Here is an 11394-nt window from a genome sequence, read left to right on the forward strand (position 1 = left end):
TAGTTACCGCCGAAACTAACGGCGTTACAGTAACGCGTTACTTTGTAACGCGTTAGTCCCAACACTGGTCATTAAGCTGTTTTTTTTTATTTTTAGTATTTGGATTTTAGTTTATTTTACAATTTCAAGTTTGATGCTCAATTTTTGTCACTTTTACTGCTGCTGCTTGTCTTGAATGTCATGACAGTCTTGGACTTTTGTTTATTTTCTTTACTGTGTTTGGTATTGCTTCCTTTCCAGTGCTCTTTATTTTCAGTGGCACTTCCTGTATGCCTCATTGATTTATCCCTGATTGGCAATCTGAGCGCACCTGTTTCAGGTTGCCAATCAGACTTCTTTATAAACCAGCCTACCCTGCACACAGTGCTCGATCATTGTTTCCTGTTTTCAGTTGCGTGTTCCCTGCATATGCACTCCCCAGTTGCACTATTTACTTTTGACATTAAAGTCGTGTTTACCTGCGCTACGCCTGCCATCTCTGCATCTTGGGGTCCACAGAACTTGACAGCTGCCATTGACTATATTTATTATCATTTGCTTTTAAAACTGCTATTTTTACAAAATTAAATGTATACTATAACAATGAAAACAATATGCATAATAAAATAATTACAATTTGATTTGATTTTGATTATAAGTAGATATTATTTATAATATGTATATATTATATTTTATTATTTATTATATATTTTCAAGCCTTGCATAAATGTCTCTGCCAAAATGTAAAAAAAAATGTGTGTTGTTGTACTGTGCAGGTTTGAAATAAATAATTCAATTCAATTCAATTCAATTTTTGATAATATACGGAGCCCCTAAAGGGACATGGGGGAAAACATTTTTTTACATATGTATCTCGTGCTCACGCAAAAGTTTCTCGTGTGCTCGAGATAGTTTCCCGTGAGCACAAGAAACATTTAGGGACATGGGGAAAACATCTTGTGCGCACGAGAAACTTTTGCGTGAGCACGAGATAGTTTCTCGTGCGCACGAGATACATATCTAAAAAAATATTTTGCCCCATGTCCCTTTAGGGGCTCCGTAATAATAACATGATGTGCTATGAAATTATATATATATACACATAAACATACATATATACATATATACATATACTGTACATACATGTACATATAGTCATATACATATACTGTATACATACATGTACATATGCATACATATAAATACATATATATGATAAACTATTCCAAAATTAAGATACAAATAGCTTTTTGATACAAATACAATGTGTTGTATAATAGTAAAAACATAAAACAATTAAATACGTTTTTTTTAATATATAAAACTAATACACATTAAATATATATTAAAATATATTGATGTATTTTTGAACTATATATTTAAAGTGATAAAATAAATCAAAATGATACAATAATTTTTAAATATTTCCATGAGTGAATTAATTTATTCCTGTTAATGTGGTTTGCAGGGATGAAGAACCAAAACATTAGCAACAGCTGTCATTTACTGTGGAGGTGCAAAAAATAATTTTAAAGTAACATTTACCTAAAATAATGTATTTAGTGTGTAGGCTTCTGGCTGTTAACCTTTATTATTTATTATCCCCTCAACTCCCCTCAAAATGGATTAACTCGCTGGAATAAAAAAGACAATATAACATACATCCATAAATGTGGACGCATGTGAAAAAGTGCAATATATTTATCTGTACAGTAATCTATTTATTTATTTGTATTTATTGATATATTTATTTATTTTATATATTATTTATTTATATATGCACCTTATTGCTTTGAAATTTCGTTCTTATCTGTGCTGCAAAGTTCAAATTTGAATGACAATAAAAAGGAAGTCTAAGTCTTTATAATGTCCTTAAAATGTATGACAAGCGTCCACAGTCTCCTCCACTAATATCGTTAACTCCCTTCCTTCCAGACTGCCCGAAAGGCCCGGACGTCTTGGTGGTGCTGCTCTCGGTGGCCGGGGCCATCTTGTTCCTGGGCTTGGCGGCCCTGCTCATCTGGAAGCTGCTGGTGACCATTCACGACAGGCGAGAGTTCGCCAAATTTGAGGAAGAGCGCGCTCGGGCCAAATGGGACACGGTAGGAGTGTGGAATGTGCTGACAATCCATTGCAACACGACTACAATACTTCCTTAAATACATAGGGGGCCCACACACACACACACACACACACACACACACACACACACACACACACACACATACATACATGCCATGTCTTGGTGTGTTTTTATTATTTTGGTATCCTGCTGTTAGTCTCAGCACTACAAAGTGCAACATTAGGCAGCGTTTTGTGGCTTTTACTGGTAATGTTTGGCCGCCAACAAACCACTACTAATTGATTTCAAGAAGCAACCCTGGGAAGGACACAACATTAGGAACAGTCTTCAGAACAATAACAAACTATATACATATATTTTATGAATATATTGTTGTTTTTTTATTACAGGGACACAATCCTCTTTACAAAGGGGCCACTTCCACCTTCACAAACATCACGTACAGAGGAAAAGACTGACCGGATGAAACAAACTTTCTCTGTGTGGGGGAAAATAATCATCAGAATCATGTGCAGGTCTCTACTGTCACAAATGCAATGAATAATAATTATTATTGTTTGTAAATATGTAGAAATTATTTTGTGTTAATCAGTGTTTTGTCAGCAAATATAATCATGGTTGTTGTCTCTACAGGCAAGCTACTGCCATCTATTGGGAACAAACTCTAACTGCAATAGTAAGTTAAACTTGATTGGCATATGAAAAAAAATGTCCAACTAAGAGTTGATTAATTTATAGTTTCATAGATAATTTTACAGGAAACTCTACGTGTCGTAAAGTTTTTCGTATGCTTTTATTCGGATGTAATATCATACAAATGCAATGAAGTTAAATTAAATTCAAACATTTTTAGTGCATTAAATATTAGGAATAAGTCAAGTTTAAGGACATTTTGTGTACATAAATGTACAAGAGTAACATAATTGACTTTCCCATATCAAGAATATTTACCTCTACTTTTGAAGGAGGAGGTTTCGGCCAAATTTGATGTAGCGTTTCAGAATAAATATGTTTTTTTTAACCTGTTTAAAAACTCTAACGTGTTATGTTCATTGGTGTTTGAGAAAATATGTCCAAATTAAGAGTTGTTGATTCAAAATGTGTTATCAGAAAATTCATAAATAATTTTAGAGGAAATTGTTCGTTTATTAAAGTTTTTTGTATGCTTTTCTTTGAACTTTTATCCGGATGTAATATCATTCAAACGTAATGAAGTTCGATTAAATTCAAACAAATATATTGTATTAAATTCCGGGACTAAGTAAAGTTTAATTTAATATGTTTTGCACATAAATATATTAGTGTAACACAGTTGGCTTCCCATACTAATAATATTTACCTCTACTTGGAAAGAGGTTTCATCCAAATTTGATGTAGCATTTCAAAATAAAATCTCACTTTGTGATTGTTTCTGCATTTGATTTCAGACAGATTGTTTTAATTACTCTGTTATCATTCAACCACGCACCTCTAGGAGTTTACTCCACCATTCCAGGATGTCACCGAAGACGTTTCATCCAAATCTGATTCGGCCTTTCAAAATAAAATCTGTCTGAAATTGGCATTCATGAATGTTTTTCAGATGTGTTTTATTTTTAATTGCCCTGTTATAACTCAACCATTGCGCATCTGTGACTTATTATTGACACCAATAGGCTTGTTAATAGATGTATATTACACCTCCTTTGTTATAGTACATGGGACAATGCACATTAATGGAGATATAAAATGTTAATGTGCCAGATTGTTGCCAAAGGCAAATTTTTCATGCTCATTTTTTTTGTTTTTATCTGCCACACGTAGAAAGCCGGTCCGTGAAAATAATGCATACATTAAACTGGTCCCTGGTGGAAAAAAGGTTGGGGAACACTGATTTAGTTGACATTCCTAGGATGTCACAGAGGAAGTTTCATCCAAATCTCATTCAGCATTTCAGAATAAAAGCCTCTGGGATGTGCACTTGTAACTTGACAAAGGTTGTGGAACCCTGATTTAGTTGCCATTCCTAGGATGTCACCGAGGAAGTTTCGTCCAAATCTTATTCAGCATTTCAGAATAAAAGCTTTTCGGATGTGCACTTGTGACTTGACAAAGGTGGAAAGCCTGATTTGGTCACATTCCCAGGATGTCGCCGAGGACGTTTCATCCAAATCTCATTCAGCATTTCAGAATAAAAGTATCTGGGATGTGCACTTGTGACTTGACAAAGGTTGGGGAACCCTGATTTAGTCAACATTCCCAGGATAACATCGAGGAAGTTTCGTCCAAATCTCATTCAGCATTTCAGAATAAAAGCCTCTGGGATGTGCACTTGTGACTTGACAAAGGTTGGGGAACCCTGATTTGGTCACATTCCCATGATGTGACCGAGGAAGTTTCATCCAAATCTCATTCAGCATGTCAGAATAAAAGCCTCTGGGATGTGCACTTGTGACTTGACAAAGGTTAGGAAACCCTGATTTAATCGACATTGCCAGGATGTCGCCGAGGAAGTTTCGTCCAAATCTCATTCAGCATTTCAGAATAAAAGCTTATGGGATGTGCACCTGTGACTTGTCAACAGTGTTGGGTTAGTTACTGAAAACCAGTAACTAGTTACAGTTACTAGTTACTTTATTTCAAAAGTAACTCAGTTACTAACTCAGTTACTTACACCAAAAAGTAATGTGTTACTGTGAAAAGTAACTATTTAGTTACTTCTTTTTTTCTTCTTTTTTTTTTAAAGCTCCCATTAATGCCCTTTTTGCCTTCATTTCAGTACTGTTATTGCACTGGAGAATAATACAATCTGTTGATCAACTTGACATGCATTTTTATTTTCCTTTTAACATAATTAATGAAAAACAGTGCAACATAAAAAGGCATTCCTCCTTTCTTTAAACTTGGACCAATGACCATTAATAAAAAACAAGTTTAAGTGCAACATAAGAAGAAACATCATCTTCCTTGAACCGTAGGTAGTGAAATAAAGCCTGACATCTGGAGTGATGCTGCTGTCTTCCACACTTGGAGCCATGGATTGTAGAATACTTGTTTTCAGTGGCAGGATCATTGACACAGATGGTGAAGTTTCAGTGCTCAGTAGAGATGGAACACTTTTGAGGGGTTTAAGCACCTAGAGGACCTCATCTGCCACTCTCACGTCATCATCAGACAGGGTGACATTTGTCTTCAGGGTGTTGTGGGTCAATGTAGAGTATATAGCTGCCTGCTGCTCCAACATATCATAAGTGGAGTTCCACCTCGTTGGGACATCATGTATGAGCAGGCAGCTTTAGCATTTCTTGCTTTGTCTTAAGCACATGAGCAGCTGTTGTGCTTGGGTGGAAGTAGGAAACCTTCCTGATCCTCCCAAAGAGGCGCTCCATCCTATTGACTGAGATTCCCTTCTGTGATGCCAAATTCACTACATGTGCAAAGCACCTATCTGTGGTCCCAGTCCTGCCTCATTCTCTGTAATTATTTGATTTTTGGCATTATCACGTGTGACTGGGATATCTTTATCTTCCATTCCTCCACTGCTTGTGTCAGTACCTGCGCAAGGTGACTCTCGTAGAGGGGGCGTGTCTTCTCATCTCATCTCCCAGTCTGCTGTGATGAAGTGAGCGCTTATAGTTCCGCTGGACGTCCACCCGTCTGTCATGAGCGCAACAGATGATGCTCGGGATAGTTCATCCACAACTTTTTTCTTCTCCTGCTCATAAAGATCTGGCACAATCTTATTGCTGAAGTGGGTGCGCGACGGGATGTCATAACGTGGCTCAAGCACGTTCAGCATGTGTTCAAAACCCTCGTTTTGCACAACCGAGTCTGCACTTATAAACACACCGATTAAATGGCGCGGGGCGTTCAAGCTCCTCCGTTACTCCGCTCGCCATGACCACGCTGTGTGTGGACTGAACGTGCCAACAACTTTTTTTTTTTGTTTCATATATCAAACCGCACCCACACACACACACATACATAGACCGCGCCTCTTTTCTTCTCTCCGGCTTGTGACAGAGGAAGATTCAGAAGAACGACACCGCAGCGCTTCTGTTTCTAGCCGATACTACATCAAAAGTAACGTAAAATAACGCAGTAACGCATCATGTAGTCACGGTAACTAAATTACTGAATAAAAAAAAATAACGCGTTAGATTACTAGTTACCGCCGAAACTAACGGCGTTACAGTAAAGCGTTACTTTGTAACGCGTTAGTCCCAACACTGCTTGTCAAAGGTTCAGTAACCCTGATTTAGTCGACATTCCCAGGATGTCACCGAGGAAGTTTCATCCAAATCTCATTCAGCATTTCAGAATAAAAGCCTCTGGGATGTGCACTTGTGACTTGACAAAGGTTGGGAAACCCTGATTTAGTCGACATTCCTAGGATGTCACCGAGGACGTTTCATCCAAATCTCATTTTGCATTTCAGAATAAACGCCTCTGGGATGTGCACTTGTGACTTGACAAAGGTTTGGAAATCCTGATTTAGTCGACATTCCTAGGATGTCACCGAGGAAGTTTCGTCCAAATCTTATTCGGCATTTCAGAATAAAAGCTTTTGGGATGTGCACTTGTGACTTGACAAAGGTTGGGAAACCCTGAATTAGTTGACATTCCTAGGATGTCACCGAGGAAGTTTCGTCCAAATCTTATTCGGCATTTCAGAATAAAAGCTTTTGGGATGTGCACTTGTGACTTGACAAAGTTTGGGGAACCCTGATTTAGTCGACATTCCCAGGATGTCACCAAGGAAGTTTCGTCCAAATCTCATTCAGAATTTCAGAATAAAAGCTTCTGGAATGTGCACTTGTGACTTGACAAAGGTTGGGGAACCCTGATTTAGTCGACATTGCTAGGATGTCGCCACGGAAGTTTCAGTCAAAAGTTATTCAGCATTTCAGAATAAAAGCCTCTGGGATGTGCACTTGTGACTTGACAAAGGTTGGGAAACCCTGAATTAGTTGACATCCCTAGGATGTCACCGAGGAAGTTTCGTCCAAATCTTATTCAGCATTTCAGAATAAAGGCTTTTGGGATGTGCACTTGTGACTTGATAAAGGTTGGGGAACCCTAATATAGTCGACATTCCCAGGATGTTACTGAAGAAGTTTCATCCAAATCTCATTCTGCATTTCAGAATAAAAGCCTCTGGGATATGCATTTGTGACTTGACAAAGGTTGGGCAATCCTGATTTAGTCACATTCCTAGGATGTTACCGAGGAAGTTTCGTCCAAATTTTATTCGGCATTTCAGAATAAAAGCTTTTGGGATGTGCATTTGTGACTTGACAAAGTTTGAGGAACCCTGATTTAGTCGACATTCCCAGGATGTCACCAACACCTTCGTCCAAATCTCATTCTGCATTTCAGAATAAAAGCCTCTGGGATGTGTACTTGTGACTTGATAAAGGTTGGGGAACCCTAATATAGTCGACATTCCCAGGATGTTACTGAAGAAGTTTCATCCAAATCTCATTCTGCATTTCAGAATAAAAGCCTCTGGGGTATGCATTTGTGACTTGACAAAGGTTGGGAAATCCTGATTTAGTCACATTCCTAGGATGTCACTGAGGAAGTTTCATCCAAATCTCATTAAGCATTTCAGAATAAAAGCCACTGGGATGTGCACTTGTGACTTGACAAAGGTTGGAAAACCCTGAATTAGTTGACATCCCTCGGATGTCACCGAGGAAGTTTCGTCCAAATCTTATTCGGCATTTCAGAATAAAAGCTTTTGGGATGTGCACTTGTGACTTGACAAAGTTTGAGGAACCCTGATTTAGTCGACATTCCCAGGATGTCACTGAGGAAGTTTCATCCAAATCTCATTCTGCATTTCAGAATAAAAGCCTCTGGGATGTGCACTTGTGACTTGACAAAGGTTGGGGGAACCCTGATTTAGTCGACATTCCCAGGATGTTACTGAAGAAGTGTCATCCAAATCTCAATCTGCATTTCAGAATAAAAACCTCTGGGATGTGCACTTGACTTGACATCTGATTCCAGCAATTTAAAAGCTGAGAGCTGCCACCTTAACGTGGTAGAGGAGTTTGCGTGTCCCAATGATCCTAGGAGCTATGTTGTCCGGGGGCTTTATGCCCCCTGGTAGGGTTTCCCAAGACAAACTGGTCCTAGGTGAGGGATCAGACAAAGAGCAGCTCGAAGACCTCTATGAAGAAAACAAGCAAGGAACCCAGATTTCCCTTGCCCGGACGCGGGTCACCGGGGCCCCCCTCTGGAGCCAGGCCCGGAGGTGGGGCACGATGGCGAGCGCCTGGTGGCCGGGCCTGTCCCCATGGGGCCCGGCCGGGCACAGCCCGAAGAGGCAACGTGGGTCCCCCCTCCAATGGGCTCACCACCCATAGCAGGGGTCATAGAGGTCGGGTGCGATGTGAGCTGGGCGGAAGCCGAGGGCAGGGCACTTGGCGGTCCGATCCTCGGCTACAGAAGCTAGCTCTTGGGACGTGGAACGTCACCTCGCTGGGGGGGAAGGAGCCTGAGCTAGTGCACGAGGTGGAGAAGTTCGACGCACAGCAAGGGCTCTGGAACCAGTTCTCTCGAGAGGGGCTGGACTCTCTTCCACTCTGGCGTTGCCGGCAGTGAGAGGCGACGGGCTGGGGTGGAAATTCTTGTTGTCCCCCGGCTCAGAGCCTGTACGTTGGAGTTCAACCCGGTGGACGAGAGGGTAGCTTCCCTCCGCCTTCGGGTGGGGGAACGGGTCCTGACTGTGGTTTGCGCTTACGCGCCAAACCGCAGCTCAGAGTACCCACCCTTTTTGGATTCACTCGAGGGAGTACTTGAGAGTGCTCCCCCGGGTGATTCCCTCGTTCTACTGGGGGACTTCAATGCTCATGTTGGCAGCGACAGTGAAACCTGGAGAGGCGTGATTGGGAAGAATGGCTGCCCGGATCTGAACCCGAGCGGTGTTATGTTATTGGACTTTTGTGCTCGTCACAGATTGTCGATAACAAACACCATGTTCAAACATAAGGGTGTCCATATGTGCACTTGGCACCAGGACACCCTAGGCCGCAGTTCCATGATCGACTTTGTAGTTGTGTCATCGGATTTGCGGCCTCATGTTTTGGACACTCGGGTGAAGAGAGGGGCGGAGCTTTCTACCGATCACCACCTGGTGGTGAGTTGGCTGCGATGGTGGGGGAGGATGCCGGACTGACCTGGCAGGCCCAAACGCATTGTGAGGGTTTGCTGGGAACGTCTGGCAGAGTCTCCTGTCAGAGAGAGTTTCAATTCCCACCTCCGGAAGAACTTTGAACATGTCACGAGGGAGGTGCTGGACATTGAGTCCGAATGGACCATGTTCCGCGCCTCTATTGTCGAGGCGGCTGATTGGAGCTGTGGCCGCAAGGTAGTTGGTGCTTGTCGTGGCGGTAATCCTAGAACCCGTTGGTGGACACCGGCGGTGAGGGATGCTGTCAAGCTGAAGAAGGAGTCCTATCGGGTTCTTTTGGCTCATAGGACTCCTGAGGCAGCGGACAAGTACCGACAGGCCAAGCGGTGTGCGGCTTCAGCGGTCGCAGAGGCAAAAACTCGGACATGGGAGGAGTTCGGTGAGGCCATGGAAAACGACTTCCGGACGGCTTCGAAGCAATTCTGGACCACCATCCGCCGCCTCAGGAAGGGGAAGCAGTGCACTATCAACACCGTGTATGGCGAGGATGGTGTTCTGCTGACCTCGACTGCGGATGTTGTGGATCGGTGGAGGGAATACTTCGAAGACCTCCTCAATCCCACCAACACGTCTTCCTATGAGGAAGCAGTGCCTGGGGAGTCTGTGGTGGGTTCTCCTATTTCTGGGGCTGAGGTTGCTGAGGTAGTTAAAAAGCTCCTCGGTGGCAAGGCCCCGGGGGTGGATGAGATCCGCCCGGAGTTCCTTAAGGCTCTGGATGCTCTGGGGCTGTCTTGGTTGACAAGACTCTGCAGCATCGCGTGGACATCGGGGGCGGTGCCACTGGATTGGCAGACCGGGGTGGTGGTTCCTCTCTTTAAGAAGGGGAACCGGAGGGTGTGTTCTAACTATCGTGGGATCACACTCCTCAGCCTTCCCGGTAAGGTCTATTCAGGTGTACTGGAGAGGAGGCTACGCCGGATAGTCGAACCTCGGATTCAGGAGGAACAGTGTGGTTTTCGTCCTGGTCGTGGAACTGTGGACCAGCTCTATACTCTCCGCAGGGTCCTTGAGGGTGCATGGGAGTTTGCCCAACCAATCTACATGTGTTTTGTAGACTTGGAGAAGGCATTCGACCGTGTCCCTCGGGAAGTCCTGTGGGGAGTGCTCAGAGAGTACGGGGTATCGGACTGTCTGATTGTGGCAGTCCGCTCCCTGTATGATCAGTGCCAGAGCCTGGTCCGCATTGCCGGTAGTAAGTCGGACACGTTTCCAGTGAGGGTTGAACTCCGCCAAGGCTGCCCTTTGTCACCGATTCTGTTCATAACTTTTATGGACAGAATTTCTAGGCGCAGTCAAGGCGTTGAGGGGATCTGGTTTGGTGGCTGCAGGATTAGGTCTCTGCTTTTTGCAGATGATGTGGTCCTGATGGCTTCATCTGGCCAGGATCTTCAGCTCTCACTGGATCGGTTCGCAGCTGAGTGTGAAGCGACTGGGATGAGAATCAGCACCTCCAAGTCCGAGTCCATGGTTCTCGCCCGGAAAAGGGTGGAGTGCCATCTCCGGGTTGGGTAGGAGATCTTGCCCCAAGTGGAGGAGTTCAAGTACCTCGGAGTCTTGTTCACGAGTGGGGGAAGAGTGGATCGTGAGATCGACAGGCGGATCGGTGCGGCGTCTTCAGTAATGCGGACGCTGTATCGATCCGTCGTGGTGAAGAAGGAGCTGAGCCGGAAGGCAAAGCTCTCAATTTACCGGTCGATCTACGTTCCCATCCTCACTTATGGTCATGAGCTTTGGGTTATGACCGAAAGGACAAGATCACGGGTACAAGCGGCCGAAATGAGTTTCCTCCGCCGGGTGGCGGGGCTCTCCCTTAGAGATAGGGTGAGAAGCTCTGTCATCCGGGAGGAGCTCAAAGTAAAGCCGCTGCTCCTCCACATCGAGAGGAGCCAGATGAGGTGGTTCGGGCATCTGGTTAGGATGCCACCCGAACGCCTCCCTAGGGAGGTGTTTAGGGCACGTCCGACCGGTAGGAGGCCGCGGGGAAGACCCAGGACACGTTGGGAAGACTATGTCTCTCGGCTGGCCTGGGAACGCCTCGGGGTCCCACAGGAAGAGCTGGACGAAGTGGCTGGGGAGAGGGAAGTCTGGGCTTCCCTGCTTAGGCTGCTGCCCCCGCGACCCGACCTCGGATAAGCGGAAGAAGATGGATGGA

At 43.7% G+C, this 11394-nt stretch overlaps 1 protein-coding gene across 6 annotated transcripts in view; it reads left to right on the forward strand.

The window, feature by feature from the left end:
- The window catches only part of LOC133610434 (integrin beta-3-like), a 99512-nt gene extending 95216 nt beyond the window's left edge, over positions 1-4296 (forward strand). For all 6 annotated transcript variants that reach the window (XM_061966694.2, XM_061966697.2, XM_061966695.2 and 3 more), the window contains 2 exons: positions 1915-2081; positions 2452-4296. In XM_061966694.2, coding sequence (XP_061822678.1) covers positions 1915-2081; positions 2452-2520 — 236 coding nt within the window. In that variant the 3' untranslated portion in view covers positions 2521-4296. The remainder of the gene's footprint in view (positions 1-1914; positions 2082-2451) is intronic.
- The last annotated feature ends 7098 nt before the right edge of the window (positions 4297-11394 follow it).

Source organism: Nerophis lumbriciformis, linkage group LG11 (genome assembly GCF_033978685.3).
Source record: "Nerophis lumbriciformis linkage group LG11, RoL_Nlum_v2.1, whole genome shotgun sequence".
Lineage (NCBI taxonomy): Eukaryota > Metazoa > Chordata > Actinopteri > Syngnathiformes > Syngnathidae > Nerophis > Nerophis lumbriciformis.